Raw genomic sequence first — 20,899 nt, forward strand, 5'->3', positions numbered from 1 at the left:
AACTTACCTGAACCCTGCCCTTTATGTGAAAAGCAGACTTGAAATAAAAATGGCAATTTAAGCAAAGCTCATTTCCCTTACTGCCATTTTTGCCATATAATACCTTTTTCTTTTTTAAAAGATTTTTTTTTTTTATTACAAAGTCAGATATACAGAGACTAAGAGAGGCAGATCTTCCATCCAATAATTCACTCCCCAAGTGAGCACAACGGCTGGTGTTGTGCCGATCCAAAGCCAGGAACCTCCTCCAGGTCTCTAACAGCGGAGCAAGGTCCCAAGGCTTTGGGCCGTCCTTCACTGCTTTCCCAGGCCACAAGCAGGGAGCTGGATGGGAAGTGGAGCTGCCAGGATTAGAACTGGCACCCATATGGGATCCCGGCACATTCAAGGCGAGGATTTTAGCTGCTAGGCCACAACCCCAACCCCATACAATACCTTTTTAACAGGTTCTTCTAATGTCATACAGACCCCACTAACACACAGCTCATCAGAGCAGCCCCAGCCTACCCAGCACCAACAGGACACCACACAAGCAACAGGTTGTGTGTCAGTTCCTGCATGCAGGATTCTCTGTACACTTTGGGTGGGGACATGGGTGACTTGTAGCCAAGAACCCCTGCTACATGGTGACAACTTTTGGAAGCCTGGGGGCCCCAGCTGTGAGACCATGGAGTAGCTAAGAAAAGGAAGTGGCAGGTTCTGGTAGCAGCCAGCTGGGGTCTGTCAGCCCGTCTCCAAGCCCAGCATTCCCTCTGGGGAGGGCAACCTCCGGCTCTGTGAAGAAGGCTGGCACCCCCGCACTTCAGCAGCTCTACACCTGCAAGTGCCAGAATCCAGGTCAGGGGAGCCTCAGGCCGCCCTCCTCCTCTCTGTATACAAGCTCCATTCCTTCCCCGTAAAAGGAAGACCAAGTTCAAGTTGCCGGGGAGCATGCAGAACCACATGCCACGCGGGCAGTTGGGGTGGGAGGGGGCTGCTGAGAGCCGTACCCTGCATCCTAGGCTCAGCTTAGTGACCATCATCCCACGTGCTCGCAGCAGAGGTGCCCGACTGAAGGTCACATGTCCCGCACTGCACGTTGCTCAGGATGCTGAGCCCCTCGGTAAGCCCGTCAGCCAGCACTGGATGGCAGCCCTCCTCAAATGTCAGTGCCTAGCAGGGCCACGAATATGCTGGCGCGAAGAGCGCATCAAAGTATGTGAAAGAATAAAAACCCCGTCATAACAATGTAGCCCTTTAAAACAGCCGCACGTCAAAGATGGCAAGGAGTCACCAGTGTCAGTCACAGGGCGTTTTTTCCTCTTCCTTTCTCGGCTACATTTGCCAGGAGGCCTTGGCGATCACACAGTGCAGCCGTCCCTCTGGGGAGAAGGGGCCCTTGGGCCAGGCATGGCAGGCACCTTGCCTTAGGCATGCTCCTCCTCTGGGAGAAGCCAGTCTTCCTCAGGCATGCGCACAGGCTGCCCCAGGGAGGATAACTCTTCAGTTGGGCTCTAAAATAACCTCCACACACCTCAGGAACAGAGATCTCGAAGTCACCGGGTCGCACCTGTCCTGGCTGACCCAGGAGTCCCTGCAGGCCCACAGCACCGAGTCCTGGCCGGCACGGTGGTACGGCTCAGGGCCACTTTGACCAGGATCTGGCGTACACATCTGAGAAGTGTCGTCGTGCAGATCCACGCAGGCTACGCACAGCCACCTGGCAGGAGGTGTCTCGCTGAAGCCTTGGGATGACTCCCTCTGCCTGGCAGGAGCCGGGCTTCTCAGCTGGCTAGAGAGAGGAAAGCGGCTCCCCAGCGCATCCTGAACCCACCAGAGCCCTCAGTTCAGCCCGAGCCCTTGAACCTTGGCAGTGTCTGTACAGACAAAGTAAGTCCTCAGTTCGCCTTTGCCTTTGACGTTGATCAGCCCCCGGCACTCGCAGGAGTAGCCTAGTCCCTGGAGGATGGTGCAAGTCTCTTCAGTCACCTGAAAGGGAGGACAGGCATCCTCAGGAACAGGAGGGAAGCCTGGGGGCCGAGCAGCTGCACCTCCATGCCAGCGCGCTCCCCTTGCACGGGAGCTTCCCCGGGGGTACCTGGATTTTGCCCAGCTCTCCAGTGCTCTCCATTCGGCTGGCCACATTGACTGTGTTGCCCCAGATGTCGTACTGAGGTTTCCGTGCCCCAATCACGCCAGCAATTACGGGCCCGTGGTTTATGCCTGAGGGAGATCAAGCACACGGTTGGCATCTCACAGGGGCAAAGTCCAGAGCATGTGCAGCGAGGGGCCCCCAGTCCAGCCCTCATCCGTGGAGAGCAGGCCCCAGGTGCTTCGGCTGCCCCCTGACTGCAGTAGGAGAGGGCATGTGGGGAGATGGCCTCCGACCACAGGGCTCGATGCTAACACTGCTGGTGCCAGCTAATAGCCTTTCATCAAAGGCTAAGCAGACCCTTATCCCTTCAGCCGCCAGGACCCAGAGGCTCAGCCAGCAGGCTGTAATCTGAGTGGATGGTAGGTCCCTATTCCCAGCCGGGAATGAGTTTTCCCTCAAGGTTCCCCTGAAAGGAATAGAATGCTGGGCTCTGTTAGGCCTGTTAGACGGGTTTCCTTGCACCTGGCATGGAGGCCGGCAGCACCCAGCCTCGCTACCACAGGTGGGTGTGCCTGGGCAGCCTCACCGACTCGCAGGCGGAAGGAGTTGAAGGAGTGCCGGTTGATGCCGTCCAGCTTGCTCATCAAGGCCATGCTGAACTCCACCATGACGCCGATGTGGGCATGCTGCCGCTCCACGTCCTGCGGACACGGCCCCAGGGTGTGTCAGAGCTACGGCCGCCACTGGGGCCAGGCATGGGCGGGGACCTTGGAGGGGGATTCGCCAGCACCCCCTTGAGGTTGGCCACCTCCTGGGGTGTGCAGGCTGAGCCATACACTAGCCTCTGCCCTCCCCCTCAGGACAGGTAAAGCGCCCTTCACTGGAGGGAACAGGTCCGGGGACCGTCCTGGGTGTCCCTGGGTGTGCAGTCTCAGTACCTACCTGGTTCTCGTGCCCTGAGGTGACACTGAGCCCTGCAGCCGCCATGTATGTGCTGCCAATAGTCTTGATCTTCTCCACACCACTGAACTTGGGCTTCAGCAGCAGCTGGGGACAGAGGGCAGCAGAGTGAGGGGCAGAGGCACAGCTGCGGAGCAGGCCTGTCTGTCCTGATTATAAGGAACAGAGCAGGAGCCACCTCCCCACTTCTCTCTTAGGCGTGGTCCTGCCATCCCTACGTGCTAAGAACACCAAAGGCGGGGCCTCTGGGCAGCCGTGCCGCCTCCCTCATCCTCTCGCTGCCTTTGGGAGAAGCCCAGCAACGTGTCCAGGAAGGTGGGCGGTACGTCTCTAGCAGTATGCACAGAACTGATGTCAGCAAGCAGCCCGTCAGATCCCACGGGGCAGCAGGAGGACATTACCGTTTACTCCTTGTGGAATGCCTGGCCTCACTGCCCACTAGCGGACGCTACCTGCTTGGGACGCAGGCCACCCCTGCCCTGCCAGCCCGTACCTCATCGAAGTCGGCGATGATCTCGTTGAGCAGCCGCAGACACTCCAGCCCTTCCTTGTTGACGTCACACTCAGTGTAGAACACTTTGAAGTCCGGCACGGATGCAAACATGACACAGACGCAGTCGTAGGACTGATGGTACCAGTCCTGGATGGGGCAGGGAGGACATGGGGGTCCCATGGCAGATGGAATGGGGCTGCCCGGGACACTGACAGGAGCTAAGATGGAAGCGCATCAGGCTCCAAGTGGACTGTGCTCAGTTAGGCCTGTGGGTATTTGTTGCCTAACTGGGGAGGACAGTGAGAGGTAAGAAGTGCAGCCCCAGGCCTCCCTGCCACAGCTGACTGGGCCTCAGATGCTTGTCCCAGTTACCAGCACCTGAACACATTATACCCCTCCTCCTGCCACAGTCCCACAGGGGACCGCTGCACACCCATTTCTCAGGCATAAACATCAACACCCAGGGAGGGCCCGTGTCCTTAAACAGCTAATGCCAACACAGTCTGCCGGGCACACAAGTGGGGCCAAGCCCTGGGGAGGGGCCACAGCATGTTGCAGCTCCCCACCTGCACGCCAGTGCCTTCGGTCTCCCCTGCCCACCTCGTTGAGTTTGTCCCCGATGAAGTGCGCGGCCACGTGCGCCGGCAGGACGTTCTCCAGGAGGAGGCGGTTCACGTTCTCCATGGTCTCGAACTCCTCCTGCTCCGTCCTGAACTTCTTCTTCCACAGACAGTCCAGGCGGCAGTAATAGTCGATCTGCACCCATGGGAAGCCCCAGTGTCCAGACCCAGGGGCAGCGAGCCCGTCCGAGGGGCCGGAGGGCACAGCCACACCCCACCCTCGGGGATCGGAGCTCCTCAGCTGTGCACCGTGTGCCCCCACTAAGGGCACATCTCCTTGCCGGCTCAGGCACCTCTGCTGCCCTCCACGCTGCCTGCACATGAACTCCCCATGCTCCCCACTCTAGCTTCCGGTCCGGGCAGAGTGGGGTGAACAGGCAGAGCTGCCCTTGGGGGCGGTGGGCATGTGTGTACCTGTCTGGAAAGCATGACCAGAGTCGCATAAAACAGGACCAGGTAGAAATTGATCATGATCTTCAGATCCCAAAGACAGCTGGAGGCGCTGCTGGGGGTGAAGAGGGGCAGGGGTCAGTCCCCACCCCCACAGTGCTGACTGTGGGTGGGCAGAGGAGGGGACCTGTTTCCATGGGACAGACTTGGCAGGACCACTCTGGCTGGGAAGAGGCCGGGAGGGTAGCAGAGGGTTGGGGTGGGGGCTGAGCTGGAATGTCCCCTCTGAGATTACAACGGAGCCCTCCCCACCCCCATGAAGGACAAGGGTCAGCCAGTGTGGAGGGGCCAGGAGGTATTCGGGAACCAGCAGCCCTGCAGGTCCCCAGGCCACTGGCCTTTTACTTAGAGGGAGCCAGGCCCCTTTGCTCAGGCCAGTCTCTAAAACGTGTCTCCCCCCAGCCTCAGGGGTCGCCCCTGTTCAGGTAGACAGCAGGGGCATCTGCTCTTGCCCAGCTCGGGAAGAAGGACCAAGTTAGAGGAGAAGCCAAAGGCGCCCTGAATGGCCAGCCCATGCTTATTCTAGAACCAGCTCCTCTCAGAGACTGCCAATGAGCCAGCCACCTCAGCCTTGAAGCGGGAAACCTGGACTGTGGCCTGGTCACACGGAAACCCATGAGGTGAACAGACTAAAGCTGCCATATGGGGCACCGCGTGGGGCCTACCTGAGGGTACCGTTGGGCTGGGTGAGGTTGCCCAGGCCCGAACTGCAGCAGTCCTGCTGCCAGCAGAGGGAGAAGTGGGCGGGGAGGTTGAAGAGCAGCAGATAGGCCACCAGGGCCACTGTCAGCAGCAAGACCTTCAACTCCAGACTCATCCGCAGGAAGACGGAGCAGGCCACGAAGCCCAGGATGCACGTGCAGGTATAATACTGGGCACACAGGAAGGGGACGGGAAGAGAGGGGTGACCAGGATAAGCAGCAGTGAGGAGGGAGCTGCCCCCCCCCCCACTTCACTGACCCCCAGCACACCGCAGCAAATAAATGCAGCAAATAAAAAATGAACATGCTACATGGGCAGTGGTAGACAAAGGTGGATGTGGGAACGGCTGCTCCTCCCCCAGTCTGCCTGTGAGGCTGCCCTGCACCCCTGTGCGCACGCATGCGCGCGCGCGCGCGCGCGCGCGCGCACACACACACACACACACACACACACACACACACACACACCCACCCACCCTCTGCCTGTACTCTCCAGCTCAGGATCCTGCTGTGGCTTCCCAGTGCCCTCTAGCAGAGAGCTCACCTTTCTCCCCAGCAGCCCTGCCCCACTCCACCTGCTCACAACACAGATTCCTGGAGACAACCCCTGCCTCCATTATGCCTTGGTTCCTGCTGCCCCGTCAGCTCCCTGCCCAGGACTCTTGAACCCACTGGAGGCCAGCTCAGGGTGTCCGCTAGTCGTGAGATCACACAGCCCCCACGCTATACGTCCAGGACCCTGCCTAGTCAAGCAGCTTCTGCCTTTGGCTGCCAGCAGCCTGGGCTTGGCTCTGCCACCCACGCAGTCAGGAACCAGGCTACCTCATCAATAAAAGGGTGATGACAAGGGCAGCCATGGAGGAAGCAGCAGAAGCCACCCAGGAGTGCACTTGGCTTCTCTAGCCACATGGTCCCAGGAACCCAGCATCCACATTAGCCTGGCAGGTGTCACTCTCCTTGCAGGGACCCTGGAGGCTAAGCCAGCCACCACAGGGCCACACTCACCTGCAAGACCTGGCATAGGATCCTATCCTTGCTGCTTAGGCTCACTGGGCTCGTCTCGTTACCAACAGGCAGCCCTGAGGCCGGGCTAGGTGTCAGGGGCTGCAGGGGGAGACACGTGAGGCTCTTCAGGGATGGAGCATTGCGGCAGGCACAGTGCCAGCACAGCCAGCAGTCATGGCCAGGCCTTAGGGCAGCATGCCGGGAGAAGGTGGGACAGGGAGTCTAGAGAAAACTGGGTGGGATAAAAACACCCACCCCACTCCCCAGGGCTGCTATCACATCAATGAGTCCCAGAGCCCGGGTCCAGGAAGAGGGAAAGGCCACCAGGACATGTTGGCGGCTCAGGATGGGACATCCTTGGGAATCCGATCAGGTGAGCAGCCTGGGTACCAGAGCCCTTGTTATGAGGACCAGATGACAAGCAGCTCGAAGCCTGCACAGGAACATCTAGGGATGCCCGTAGAGTTCCAACTCCCACAGTTGAACTCCAGAGTGCTCCCTGGGCAAGGACCAGCTCCTCTGCCCAGCTGAGTACCAGGGGCTTGCGGCCTGTCCTGCCCAGCCCAGTCAGTACCCACCAGGGTGATGACAGCCACAGTGATCAGGCTGCCGATGGTGAGCACAGTCAGTGTCAGTCTCAGCAAGGGCTGTGTCTCCACCCTCTCGGAGATGGCTTGGCGTGTCCCGGGGGCCAGGCAGCCTTTCTGTGAGGGGAACAGGGGGAGCAGTCACCCAGAGTCACCCCCTGCTGGCCTGGAGGCAGGAGAGGCAGGCAGGGGCCAGAGCAGCTGGGGAGCAGTCCCCCACAGGGGCACCAGAGGTCATGGAGACAGGGACCTCCCCACTCACCAACAGCTCACTGGCAAAGCACAGGCCGAGCACCACTGCCAGCAGGTAGGCAACCAGCCCAAAAGACACACCCAGGGCCATCGTCCTACAAAGAGGAAATCCAAGTTCTAGGGGACCAAGGGGCAGGCCCCCACCACAGTCCCTGCCCACTGTTATTCTGCACACAGTGAGCATTTGGCAACCCCTGGCCCAAAGACTGAACCCTGCCAGTCCCATCACACAGCCCGTGAAGGCTGTCTGGTGGGTCCTGCCACTCAGCCAGCCTGGTCCCCAGAGGGGCTTAATGGACCCCTCCCATGTTACTCACCTGGGCATCACCAGGACATGGACGAGCAGGATGCAGACAAAGATGAGGCCGGCACAGGCAAAGTCACGGCGGGCCCGGGGCACAGGTGCCAGGCGGTACTGGGAGCGACAGCAGCAGTGAGGGCTGGTCAGCCAGCCACCTGCTGGGAGCCCTCAAGGACACGCACGCGAAAGAAAGGCTTACAGTCCCCAGGTCCCCATGGACACCATGGATGCTAGCCACAGCTAGCCTCACACGGCATGCTCTTCCCAGAGGTCTTATGCCCCCTCATACACCCACCCACCATCTTCTCTCTAAAACATAAACACCCCCACCCCCGCACCTCACCCTCTGAGTCCCTGAGACTGCTGTTGGGCCTGTCCCCACCTCAAACCAACAAGTAAAGCTGGGTCTGGGCTGGCAGGAGGTAGCAGCCCCTCCACCCCAGCAGTCACCAATGGTCACAGCCCCTGGGCCCCTCCTGCAGGTGAGATGCCAGCAGAGGGCCCACCTGCTGGCCTTCCTGGAAGCCCCCGCCCCTGGGAGCCCCTTCTCTCTGGAGTTGAGGGTAGAGCACAGAGGCCACGACCCCCTTCTTGGATGGGCCACCCTGAGAGGCACTCGTTCTAGCAAAGTGAAGTGGCAACAACCACCTGGGCCAGCCATGACAGTGTGGTCCCAGAACGCTGCTTGCCAAGGCCACCAAGGGCATGCCTCCCTCAACTTGCCCTGCCATGGCCCCACCCTGATCCCCTCACCTCTCGTTCAAAGCTCTTCTCAAGGAAGATGGACCCAAAGGTGTGGAAGTCATCGGACTTAGAACAGCAGGGCCTGAAAGTGACAGTTCTAGGGTAAGAGGGGGTGCTGGGAGTAGGAGCTACCTCCTAGGAGGCTGCTTGAGGAAAAGGCTGGGCCTACCCAAAGGGAGGACCCCACTCAAGCTATGGGAGTGGGCTGAGATTGAGGGGGACGGAGTGGATGGAAGAGGTGGGAGGCTGAGAGAGGTGAGGGAGGAGGTGGAGAGGGGAGAGGAGAGGAGTAAGGTGGGGTTAGGTGGGAGGATGAGAAGGGGTTGGGAAGAAGATTGGGGTGGGCTGGAGTCAGGGGTCTCACCTGGTGGAGCTGAGGCTCTCGATGGCATATAGCATCTCATCATCGTAAGAGTCGTCATCTGCCCGCCCCCGTGGGGATGTGCTCCTAGAACCACAGCCCCCCAGCGACATCATCCCGAGCCTCCTCACTAGTGGGGTTACCAAGTAGCTCAGGGTAGGGGGCAGGAAGAGGGGTTAGGGGGAACCGACTAAGGCCCAGAGACAGCAAATGAAGGTCCAGCATTGCCCCTCAACACTGAGCTGGGGCTGCACAGAGACCAGACCACTCCCAACCCCGCTAACCCCAGCCCAGGGCAGGTACCCAACAGGGGCTCAGCACCATCCCAGAAGAGCCAGTTAGGCCACTGCCAAGTGGGCTGGGCCTCAAGGAGCTGCCAAACATGGCAGTCTACCTGGAGGCAGTGGCATCTGGAGCAGGACTTGGCCAGGAGGGGGTAGCACACATACCTGTCAGGGGTCCGGTGTCGCCGTAGGGGAATAGCCTGGAAAAGAAGGGAGCAGAGGTCACCCCCAGCCTGTTGGGTCCCAACATGGGCCCTGGGTTTATCACTTTATCACCAGTGGGACTGCCTAGGTATCAGGGCACCTCGCGCTGAAGCTGCCCTTGCGCCGGAGGTGCCATGCCAGTCAGCTAGACAGAGTAAGGTTCCAAGGGAAGGACCCTGCCCGCCCCCCACCCCACACATGAGCTGGGGTACCTTGGGCCTCCGGCTTCTGAGGATGGGGGTCTCACCGCTGCTCACACTCTCACGGTGGTTGAGGTGAGCAAAGGGCCGTGCTGCCCCCCAGGACTCTAGGTAGCGGGTCATGCGGACTGATGCTCGCATCTTCAGCGCTGCATCCCCTCTGGGCCTGGGCAGCTGCTGGCTGGGTGGGGGTGGCTGCTGGCTCTGCGGACAGGACAGACAGGGACTGTGCCATTGCCTGACCTGGCCCATCGGGAACTCGGGGTGTGTGTGTGTGTGTGTGTGTGTGGTGGGGGTAGGCTTCTCAGAATGCCAGCCCCCTGCAGTGAAGGGGTGGAAGGTGCCATTGGGTGGCCGCCTCTGCCCCAGCCTGGGAGAAGCTAGCAGCCACTCCTTGCCATTACTGCAGAGACCTGGAACCTGTTAACACCCCCATCCTGCTCCCCACACACACCCTGCTGCTGTAGGGGACAGCTGGGAGGACAATCCCAAGGTGTTCCAATCATGTGGCCCCCCAACCTGGGCACAGGCAACCTGCCCTGTGTCTCACATGGCCCAGCTAGGCCCTACCTCCTCCACTAGAGTGTCAGAGCCCGACACCACCAGAGCTGGGCCAAGCAGGAATGGAAAAGATCCCACCCCAAAGCCAGTGGAAACAAGTTGGGCCATCTCCAATGAGCTACGTCCCCCTCTCCCACCTCCGCCCCTGCACACGCAGTCCCCTGTCCCCTGCGATCTGTCCCCCAGCCCACATCCCTCTACTCACACCCCACACACTGGCTCCCACAAGAGGCCGCCCTCCCTCAGCCCCTACATCCTGTTGGGACAGAAACACTTTTAAAACCTTAGCCTTATCAGTGTTCCTGGTTCACGGACACCAAGTGGAATCAGCCTGGTGAGCGTTGCGAGGCTGGGATCATACTTCATCCCTGTCTGCTCATCCACTGTTGGCAACCACAGCTACACAGCTCCCCAAGTATGTCACAGTCGGGACATACTAAAGACACCCACCCTGGGAAGAAGTCACAGAGGCACCTGCAGCTCCTCATGGCCAACAGCTACGCCCTCAGACCACCAGGGCCTCCTGGGGAGCAGGCTGCACCCCCAGGAAGGGCAGATCGGCTGCTCACAGCAGGGGCAGGCATTACGGCACGGTACATTAAACTGCCGCCTTCAACAGTGACATTCTACATTGAACTGGTACTTCAGATTCCGGCTGCTCTGCTTCCAATCCAATGGAAGATGGCCCAGATTCCTGGATCCCTGCCACCCACGTGGGAGATCCAGATGGAATTCCTGGCTCCTGGCTCAGGTCTGGCTGTTGTAACTATTAGAGGAGCGAGCGAACAGATTAACAGATGGAAGATCCCTCTCTTTGTCAACTAAATAAATTTTTAAAACAAACAATCCAAACACCTCTCCATGGCAAGAATACAAGGCAGCTAGCTCTCAGTCCTGCAAGGGATCTGCTAGCTGCGAGACAAGACACAGGGGAAACGACTGAGCACAGGTCCCACCCAGCTTTCGAAGTAGCAACTGCGTGGACAAACAAAATTATAACCAGAGACATTCTTCTCCGCTGAGAATTCCAGTCTGTCCAGCATCCTGCAGCTTGGCCTCGGCCTCTGGCAGCCGTGCGGGGGTGGCTTTGCAGCTGTGGCCTTTTGGTTCGGGACTCTGCTGCACTCATTGAAAAGCCACTTGGGCACTGGCTCCAGGGCCAGAGGTGCAGAAAGGGGCCTGTCTACTGTGACAGGGGACAGGGAGGATAGATGGGAGTCCCTGGGACATGGCAACGAAGATTCTAGACAAAGAGCACCCGGGTGGCAGAGCCTGACATAGCAGGGCAGAGGTACGTGGGAAGGGGCTGCAAGAGTGGGCGGGACCAAGAGTAGGGAGAGGATTTCATTGTAGACAGCAAGGCACCCAGGCCACAGGGACCCAGGAGGGGTTTTCTCAGATACCAACTTGGCGTGGAGTATGCCTGGAGTGGAGTGGGCCCTGGGGGACAGGGCCCATTGAGGTCTGTGGAGGACAGAGGCCTGGGAGGGCCCAAGACAGGAAAGCAGATGCTTGGGCCACTCAGGGCTGGTCCCCCACCCCCGGCCCATCCTGGAAGCCTGGCAGTCGGGCTGGGAAGTGAGAGGGAGCCGGCCAGCATTCTTGAGCTAGCCCCAAAGATGATTCACCCACGTCTGTCTGCCTCCAGTGCAGGGGCGGGTGGGCAGCCGGAGCCAGCCTCTGTCTATGTGCTGGTGCGGGGCAGGCAGCAGACAGCCCAGGGAGCCCCAGCCTAGCCCAGGAAGACCCCCACCTGCCCTGGGGCCTGAGAGTCGGGTTATCAGAGCCCACGACCCCCAGGGTCTCCCTGGCTCATCCTCAGCATGGTATATTTGGGAGCTGGGAAACAATGAAGGCCAGAGTAAAAAAGTGTCCCGCAGCTGCAGCTTATAGGGTGGTCATCCCACCTATTACCCTGACTGCCTAGCATGGAATGCCTTGTGCCTGGGGCAGGTGCTAGGGAGCTCACTCCCACCCAGACCCCCTCTGCCCCACCCCCGCCCGAGCCCTCCTACCCGCGGATCGATGACCAGGTAGGTGCGGATGTTCATCTCCTTCAGGTAGGGGTCACGCTGCTGCCCATGCCCTTCCTCCACCTCGTACGCCTTGTCCAGGTGGTTCAGGGTCGCCTCTGTGATGTGCACCCGGCTGCAGGAGACCCCAGGTCAGAAACAGTGCCAGCACCCACTCCGGAGTGCACAGGAGACAGTGCCAAGCGTGTCCAGACCCAGGTCAGTTGCCCCAGTTGAACAGCAGTTCAAGCACACTCAAGCTCACCCTGACCCCTTGGCCTCTGACGACACCCCTGCCCACCAACACTCACCCTGGGACTCCAGCCGCCTCCATCCTGTTGGCCAGTGACACGTCATGGGACCACACGTCATACTGCCACTTGCGTAGCCCGATGACACCGCACAGCACGTTTCCCGAGTGTATGCCCACACGCATGCTGATGTCCACACCTGTGGCCTCCCGGACCTGCCTGGGGCACAGCAGCCCTGTCAGACCAGGCCAGCAGGGGGCGCCTTGGACCCTGAGGTGCAGCATGGGAGGGGGCAGAGGTATGGCAGCCCAACCCAAGCAAACATCTCCTCCTTGAAAGGGGCTGAGTACCACCTCCCCCAGGGGGGCGGGGTGTACAGGCAGGTGCACCCCAGCCCCCAGGCAGGGAGGGATTCCTATTGCTTGGACAAACCCCCGACCAGGGGCTCCTTGCCCAGCAGCCCTGCTGAGGCCTATCCCAAGTCCAAGGAGTCTCACATGCTCAAGAACCTGGAGCTAACCCTAGGCAACAGGAGCCCCAGAGGTCACAAGGAACCCCAAGTTAGAGCTCACCAGAATACAGGCACACAGGGCCTCTCGGTCCCTCTGACAAAGGATGAGGAAGCAGCCAGCCCCATGGGTCCACCCTCAGGGCCAGGAGTGAACCATGCCAGCCAGGATCCTTACCACGGAGAGCAGAGGGGATGCCCCATGGGTCCACCCTCAGGGCCAGGAGTGAACCATGCCAACCAGGATCCTTGCCACGGAGAGCAGAGATCTATTACAGGTCCTGGTGCCACTGGCAATGGTCAGGAGTCTGCAGATCCTCCTGCTGCCTGCCCAAAACTTTGGTCCTTGGTCTCTGGTCCTCAGTTCCCGGCCCATCCCTATCCAACCTCCCAATCTAACCTCCTTCACCCATCTTTGAGTCTCTGGCACACTGCCTGGGGTTCAAAGTCACGGGCAGACATAGAGGGAGGGATATAAGCAGATCACGCCGGAGCCCTCACTCCAGCCTCACTTTCCTCATCTGTAAGATGGGTACAGTGCATTCCCCACCACATGCTGGAGAGGCAGGACCCAGTACCAGGTCCGCCCTGTACCTACTTGATGGCCTCACACATGTCCAGCCCCATCTTCACGCAGTTCCGGGCATGGGTGGGCAGGGACACAGGCAAGCCTGACACACAGTAGTAGCAATCACCCAGAATCTTGATCCGCATGCACTCGTTGGCCTGCAGGGTGAGGCAGTGGCCAATGGGGTCAGTTGGGGGGTAGGAGCGAACTGTGACCACTCGGGGAAACAGCCAACTCCAGCTTCTCCCACCGCACACACACACACACACACAGGTGGGATGGGCTGGCCAGGGGCTGTCTTCTACAGAATCAGCCACCAGGACCCACTCCCAGGCCTGACAGAAGGACTGGGGGCATGGGGGCTGGGGGCTGGGGGGAACCTCATGGCAGGGCTGTCCCCTAGCATTCCATTGCAGGCACACTGCACACACAGAACCGCCTTCCTACCCCGAGTGTGCAGCCACGCCTCCTCCCGGAACACCCTTCCCCTTCCTCTTCCTCCTCCACTTTCCCTTGTAGGTTTCTCCCACTTTGGCATGTGCACACACATGCGGGCATCCTGTCGCCAGCACAGTGTGGTGAGGCCGGGCATGGTATCTATGCTTCTTCCAGACCTAACTGGGCTCCTGCGCGCTGGGTACTGCTGGCCCCTGCTTCAGCCTCCCGTGCTGGGGATACAGGATTTCAGCTGCCAACTGGTACCTGCGGTGTTTGCCGCCTGGCCACTGACCCATGTTCAACCATGGTCCCGGCATGGTGTTGGGCTCAGCACCCCCAGGGGGAGATGCCCAATGGGTGGGGTGGTAGAAAGGCTTGGGCAGAAGGGAGGCAGTGTGGGCTCACCTTGGCGATCTGGTCAAACTTGCCAAAGAGCTCATTGAGCACAACCACCAGTTCCTTGGGGGAGCAGTCGCTGGCCAGGCGTGTGAAGCCCACGATGTCAGCATAGAGGATGCTGCGGGCAGGGCAGGTATGGCAGGTCATTAGAGCCAAGGCCTGGCAAGCATCCAGGACCCCCATCTGGGACAGTATAGGTGCTTCCAGCCATGATGGCAGATTAAAACTCAGAGACCCCATGTCCATGCAGGAGGAAGCAAATTTCCCATGGCCTTTGAGAGGCCCCGAGACCCCACCCGGCCCCCTCACTGGAGCTCTCACAGTCAGCTTAGCACTCCTCCTGCTTTGCATCCAAAATCTTGCCTTCAGCACAAACTAGCTCAGCACTCACATAGTCCCATTCTCCACATGTGCAGAGGCTCGGGGAGGGCAAGACTGGCCGGGGAGCGCAGAGCTGTCATTTAAAGCAGCTCCCTGGAGCATCCATGACTGGCCACCCAGATCAAGGACCCAGGGAGCTGACACCTAACTTGGGCCAGGGATTCAGGGAGAGTCAGTAGCCCCCTTGTCACGGGGACTGAGGAAAGGCATGGGGGTTCCACCTCTTGGTTGTGGGGTAGGGCGTGTGCCCCATCTAAGGCCATCTACAAGGACAATTCTCTGCCGACGGGCCTGGCTTGCTCCCACCAAGGTGCACCCGCCAGCATCCTCACGTCAGAACCCTGAGCTGGCCCGCCCACCCCTGGGGAGGGACGCAGGATTGCGGCCCACCTGACATTCTGATGACGCTTCACATAGAGGCTGTGGAAGTTGTTGTCAGGTGGGTAGCGGCGGTCCCTGTGCTCCTTGAGCCGCTCAATGATGGCCAGTTTCATGCCCATGGATATGTGCGCAGGCAGCACGGACAGTAGCAGGTTCTCCTGGCAGTGGGAGGGCGGGGCGGAGTCAGGCACGCCTCTCCTGCTCTGCCCAGCTCTCTGATCCACACCAACCTAGCTGGCCACATGGTCTCCCACATCTCCAGGTGCCCTGGAGTCTCGGCAGGGAGGGCATGGTGGAGTGACAGCCAGGGCCTCACCTGCTGGCGCTTCTCAATGCGCAGCTTCCGGCGGATCTGGATGCACTTGACCGTGTGGGTGAAGAGGTCCCGGGAGGCATCCTGCAGCTGGTGCTTGTGGAAGGCACCCGTGAGGTTGCCACACAGGAAGATGACAGCGTTGGCCAGAAGCTGTGGGTGGGCATTGGAACACACGTGGCCTGAACGCCCTCCCCGGGGGAGGGGGGTACTGGTAATGCACCACAACCCCCATCCCCCAAACCAGCCCACTCCCCACAGTTCAGGCTCAGCCCGTCAGCCCACCACACGTTACACACTGCATCTCTCACCTGCAGCCCCACCTGGGCGCTGGGCTTGGTGAAGACCTCCCTCACAGCACCCACCACCAGGAGGTGGGAGGCAGTGGAGATCACCCCCACAGCCACGGCCACCTGCATGCTGAAGGGCAGCAGCGTGTATACCACAAAGACCAGGAACAAGAAGAAGGGCACCTGGGGACAGGGTAGGGGGCTCAGCTCAGCTGCCGCGCAGGGACCTCCAGCCTCACAGCCACCCCTGGGTGCAGCGCTACATTCAGCCACAGACGAGCCACAGAAGTCAAGGCTCCCACAGGCTGAGTGCCCCTCTGGGGCTCAGGCCGAGCTGCTTGGCTCTCCCAGGTCCACCAATGGGCAGCCCTCCCCTCCCTCTGTCCAGAGGGCATCCCCTCATCCCGTTTCACCACCATTAGCCCAGCCTCATCCACCTAGGACTACACAGCTTAGATGATGCCACTGCTGGCCAGGTCAGTGTGACAGGGGCTGGGACACAAGCCAGTGCAGAGGGCTCTCGCTCTCACTCACTCTCTCTCTCTCCCCCTCCCTCCTCTCCCACCCGCTGGGGCAAGTTGAGCTAGAAGTTGAAGAACAGTATATGGCTTTTGTGGCCTCAGCCTATCAGCATGGAAAATGGACGGGAGAGCAGTCCAGGTCCCAGGCCAGTACACCAAGCCACAGCCTGTGCCGGCCGTGCAGACCCAGCGTGTATAACACACAGCTCCATGAGGGACCTGATGCCCACAGTGGGGCAGCGGGCTGGCAGTAGCCAGGGCCCAGGTACACCAGGGACCCCCACCCTGTTACCTGCTCCCACGCACAGGCCTCCTTCGTCCGTGAATCAAACACCAGCACGTAACCCAGCGTCATGAGGCAGGCCCAGGTGAGCAGCGCCACCGCCCTGAGCCACCGCCGGACGAGGCACTCGGCATATACCAGCACATAGATGGCCACAAACACGGCGAGTGTCAGGAAGGCCGTGGCCAGCAGGGCCTGGTGTTGAGCTGGATCCTGGTGGGGCAAGGCAGACACAGACAGGCCTGTTTTTCCCCAACAGAATACTACTTCCTCCAAGGAGCCCACCTGGGTTAGCCACTCTTGGCACCCTCTGCCACATGGCTGACACCCTTGTCAAACACTGGCTTCTTTCTTGGCCCCTGAGCTTTGCTGGCACTGTCTTCGGGGCCTCACCATCAGCCCCAACATCCACTCCATGCTGGGCTTGGCTGGCCTCCTCTCTCCTAGGTTCCCAGGCTCTTCTGTGCATGCCTGATTCCCTCCCAGGCAAGGAGGGAGCTCCTGACTCCGGAAGAACAACCAGAGGTTTGGGAGGGGATGTGAGAGCAGGTGCCCAGCAACTGGAACAAAGGCACAGAGGTACAGCAGGGGCCCCCCGCAGGCTCTGTGCCCCAAGACTGAGTGCCTGGCGATAGCTCCCTGCCTCTGCTCCCAACCTAGACCCCTGGTAATACACACCCTAGGGGGGTGGCAGATGATGGCCAGGCACCTGCCACCCACGGGGGAGATCCTGGCTTCTACCTGCCCAGGCCCACTGCCACAGGCATCTGGGGAGTGACCAGCAGATGGAAAAACTCCTCCCCGCCAGCACACCCCACTCACTCTGTCTTTCAAAGGAAAAATACATTTTTTAAACATGAAATATGCAGTCCCACAGTCTGACTAGTCACCATCTAGAGCCTGGCGGCCACACCCACACAGTGGCTGATACTAGGGGAAGGGGAGGACGGGTTAAGGAGCATTCTAGGAGGGGCAGGCAGCTGGTGGACCAAGCGCCTGGGTTTTGAGGCTTGCTCCCACTCTCAGCTTCCTGGCAAGCCTTCAGGCCTCTGCCACCCAAACAGGAGGCCTGGATGGAGGAGTTCCCAGCTCCTGGCCTAGCATCGGCCATCGTGAGTGTTTAGGGAGTGAATCAGTCGCTGCAGGAGCTATCTGTCGCTCCGACATCACAATAGTAAAGAAGACTTCTAGGAAAGGCTGCAGCCAGGACCCAGAGACGGCTGACTAGGAAAGCCAGTCTGGCTCAGTCAAGGGAAGTGGGGGTACACAGGGCCCCCCTGAGCAGTTCTGTCTTTGGGAGAGAAGCGGGGGAGGGCGGTCAAGTTTTCAGACAAAGCCATCTAAAACTACCCTCAGAGTTTTGAAATTGAATCCCAATGCAAACCCTACCTCGCACCAGCTCATGCATGTTTCACAGCACCACATAGCAGAAGCACGGAGGCTGAGATAGCCCAGCCAGCCCCAGCCTCCCCAGGGCAGGGACTCACCCCGTGGCTGAAGGCAAAGGCAACAAGGGTGAGGCAGGCGGCAGTGGCGGCCACCAGCAGGATGAGCAGCAGCGGCCCTTGCTGGCTGGTGAGGCGGTACTTCTCATAGAGTGCCACCTGGTCTGGGCCTTCCTCGCCCTCATTGAGGAAGTAGCGCCCCTTGGCTGGCATCTTCGGGCCCGAGCACACTGCTGCAGCCGCACCCTCAGGACAGCCCCTGGCCTGGGCGACATCTGATGGCCCACAGCATCCTCTGTGGGTCTAGGCTTCTGGCTTCAGGCTGGCTGGTGGAGCCAGGCAGGAGCCCCAGGGAACCGCAGCTCCATCGGTGGTGTGGGTCTTGGTCACCTCTTGCACCTCTGAGGCTGACGTCCCATCTGCCACAGTTGGGCTGAGCAAAGCTGTCTCAGTGCTGCAGAAACAAAGCAGACCCCAGTTTGTCCAGTGCCACCACCAGCCAAGCACACACGCACCCCACCAGGGTTGCAACATTTATCCCTGGAAGGAGGGAACTTGGGCCCCAAGGTTTTAGGTTACTGGTACTCAGAGGTTGGGGCTGAAATCCAGGGACGGTACTCAGAGGTGGGGTTCCAGAGGAGGCAATGACACAGGACTAGGTCATCGAGGAGCGCCCCCTGCAGAATCCCGGTGGCCTTACAGGACACATACACATTTCACCCATCTTTCAAAATGTGATGCCCAGCACCAACATGAGGCTCTGCCAGCAAGGCTGTCATTCTGAGATTGTGAGTCTCCAGTTCCAAGAGCCAAAATAAATACTCTGTTGAAAGTAAGGCTGCCCACCCACTAACAGGAGCTGGAACTGGGGCAGGTTGGAATGAGCCAGGCTGCAGCACTTGCTGGTGGGTGCTGAGGAGAGGTGAATCATGCCAGTCTAGGGGCAGTAGGTGCCAGGTCCATGAGCCCCAGGGGCTGGGAGGAGGGGCAGGCCTGGGTTGCCTGGCCCAGGTCCTTGGACCTGCCTGCAAGAACTGGTCCTCCTCAGTGAAAAGATGGAGCAGTAGACAGCAGGCTCTGAAACACATGGAGGATGTGGCATCCCATGGGGTCCTGCAGAGGACATCTGGTACCACAGCAGAGCAAGAACAGAACTGGACAACTACCCCAGTCAAATGATGACAACAAAAAATCTGGGTGAATGGAAACTCTGAGGTCAACTGTGTCAGCCAATGGACACTGGAAAAGTTTCCTCATCCTTGGATCGGGAAGATGGACAGCATTTCAGAACTATCAAAACCACTTGGGCAGAACCCTCAGAGCATGTACCACATTGGGACCCTGGGTTGATACCAGGTGGCTGTTCCCCATCCCCAGTTACTGGGGCAATTGGGAGGCTGGGTATGGCTTCTCTCTTTATCACCCCCCAGCCCCAGAAACAGGAAAAAGTAATAGAAAATTTAGAAACAATGATCATACTCACTTTTCCCTAACCCTGGATCCTTCCCACCCTGATCAACTACGTAAACATCATCAAAAATAAAAATTAAAAAAGATGTTAAGGTTGTCTCGGTCATTTCCTTATAGTAATAATTCAGCGATATAACATGGCATGTTAAGCCACCCATCCCATCCAAGAGCACCTGGCTTGAGTCCCAGCTGCTCCAATTCTAATCCAGCTCCCTACTAATACACCTGGGAAGGTAGCAGAGAAAGGTCCAAGTACAAGTACATGGGTCCCTGCCACCCATGTGAGAGACATGCTTCAGCCTAGTCTAGCCCCAACTATTAAGGTATTTGGGGAGTGAACCAGTGTCATTCCACTTTTCAAATGCATACATAAGTTAAAAAATGTTTTTTCCCCCCAATCAGTGCCCAGTACTGTGAGGACTCTCCTGCCCTGGAGCTCCTGATCCCTTTCCAGAAATTCCAAAAAGCAAAATGGAAAACCAGATATGACTGTGGGAGGTAATGGGCCACTTGCCAGGGCTCCAGCTACTTCTGTGCCCAAGCAGGTATCCACAGGTCTTGGTACCTATGGGACCAGGGGTAACCCACACAGGGGCTTCGACAGGCTGCAGATCTAATTTCAGTATAAAATGATCTTTCAACATGGGCAGCGAATTTGAAGAATTACTAGCCAGGGCCCAGCGGCATGGCCTAGCGGCTAAAGTCCTCGCCTTGAACGCGCCAGGATCCCATATGGTTCTATCCCGGCAGCCCCGCTTCCCATCCAGCGCCCTGCTTGTGGCCTGGGAAAGCAGTGGAGAACAGCCCAAAGCTTTGCGACCCTGCACCCGTGTGGGATACCCGGAGAAGGTTCCTGGTTCCCGGCTTCAGATGGGCGCAGCACCGGCCATTGCAGTCACTTGGGGAGTGAATCATCAGACGGAAGATCTTACTCTCTGTCTCTCCTCCTCTCTGTATATGTGACTTAGTAATAAAAATAAATAAATAAATCTTTAAAAAGAAACAAAAAAGAATTATTTAGCCTTGGGCCATCCTCCAGTGCTTTCTCAGGCCACAAGCAGAGAGCTAGACAGAAAGTGGAGCAGCCAGGACTCAAAACAACACCTACTTGGGATGCTATGCCACAGTGCCAGTCCTAATATTCAATTTTTAAGTAATGCTGCCCACTAGTTGGCAATCTCTAAGTCTATATTAACCTTTATTTAGTCTTTATTTCACAGGAGTCCAAGTTTCAGTGTTTACCATATATGCCCCGTACTGTGCTCCAGAGGTTTGAAAACAAGGTCCTTACAAGGTTTGCCCCGAGAGGCACCCGATCCAGGACACTCCTAAGAGGGCACTTCTTGGGGTGGGCTGTATGGCACAGTGGGTTAGAGAGCCACCAACAATGCTAGCGTCCCAGATGAAAGCTCTAGATAAGTGCCTACTGCTCTGTTTCCAACCCAGCTTCCTGCTACTGTGCCTGGGAAAGCAGCAGAGGATGGCTCAAGTGCCTAGGTCCTCACCACCCAACCTGGGAGACCTGGATGGAGTTCAAAGTGCCTGGCTTTGGTCTGACCCAGCCCTGGCCATTTTGACTCCTTAGAGAGTGAATCAGCAGATGGAAGATTTTTCTTTCTCTCCCCATCTCTGTCACTCTACCTTTCAAATAATACAATCAATTTAAAATTTTTTTAGGGTTTTTTTTTTTTCATTAAAAAAAATGTAAAGGGCTGCCTTGCGGACCCAGAATGATTGCTCAGTGGCTAAATCCCCACCTTGCATGCACTGGGATCCCATATGAGCATCAGTTCATGTCTCAGCTGCTCCACTTCCCACCCAGCTCCCTGCTTGTGGCCTTGA

The 20,899-nt window shown here is 58.6% G+C and overlaps 1 protein-coding gene across 2 annotated transcripts in view; it reads right to left on the bottom strand.

Annotated features, from left to right (window-relative positions):
* Positions 1-458: 458 nt before the first annotated feature.
* ADCY7 (adenylate cyclase 7) overlaps positions 459-20,899 on the bottom strand; it is a 37,839-nt gene continuing 17,398 nt past the window's right edge. The window contains exons 2-26 of one of the 2 annotated variants that reach the window (XM_040982733.1): positions 17,630-18,041; positions 16,152-16,355; positions 15,360-15,521; positions 15,052-15,201; positions 14,745-14,893; positions 13,980-14,091; positions 13,167-13,294; positions 12,121-12,279; positions 11,813-11,945; positions 9,249-9,440; positions 8,998-9,032; positions 8,552-8,635; positions 8,197-8,269; positions 7,460-7,557; positions 7,153-7,237; positions 6,882-7,007; positions 6,304-6,402; positions 5,263-5,468; positions 4,562-4,649; positions 4,128-4,283; positions 3,528-3,674; positions 3,017-3,121; positions 2,661-2,775; positions 2,078-2,202; positions 459-1,968 (exon numbers count right to left, since the gene is read on the bottom strand). In XM_040982733.1, the coding sequence (XP_040838667.1) occupies positions 1,822-1,968; positions 2,078-2,202; positions 2,661-2,775; positions 3,017-3,121; positions 3,528-3,674; positions 4,128-4,283; positions 4,562-4,649; positions 5,263-5,468; positions 6,304-6,402; positions 6,882-7,007; positions 7,153-7,237; positions 7,460-7,557; positions 8,197-8,269; positions 8,552-8,635; positions 8,998-9,032; positions 9,249-9,440; positions 11,813-11,945; positions 12,121-12,279; positions 13,167-13,294; positions 13,980-14,091; positions 14,745-14,893; positions 15,052-15,201; positions 15,360-15,521; positions 16,152-16,355; positions 17,630-17,800 (3,249 nt within the window). In that variant the 5' untranslated portion in view covers positions 17,801-18,041 and the 3' untranslated portion in view covers positions 459-1,821. Of the gene's footprint in view, positions 1,969-2,077; positions 2,203-2,660; positions 2,776-3,016; positions 3,122-3,527; positions 3,675-4,127; positions 4,284-4,561; positions 4,653-5,262; positions 5,469-6,303; positions 6,403-6,881; positions 7,008-7,152; positions 7,238-7,459; positions 7,558-8,196; positions 8,270-8,551; positions 8,636-8,997; positions 9,033-9,248; positions 9,441-11,812; positions 11,946-12,120; positions 12,280-13,166; positions 13,295-13,979; positions 14,092-14,744; positions 14,894-15,051; positions 15,202-15,359; positions 15,522-16,151; positions 16,356-17,629; positions 18,042-20,899 lie in introns of both variants that reach the window. The other variant, XM_040982732.1, reaches the window with a different exon arrangement.

The sequence above is a fragment of the Ochotona curzoniae genome, unplaced genomic scaffold (genome assembly GCF_017591425.1).
Source record: "Ochotona curzoniae isolate NIBS_2020 unplaced genomic scaffold, NIBS_Ocur_1.0 contig_3622, whole genome shotgun sequence".
Classification (NCBI taxonomy): Eukaryota; Metazoa; Chordata; class Mammalia; order Lagomorpha; family Ochotonidae; genus Ochotona; species Ochotona curzoniae.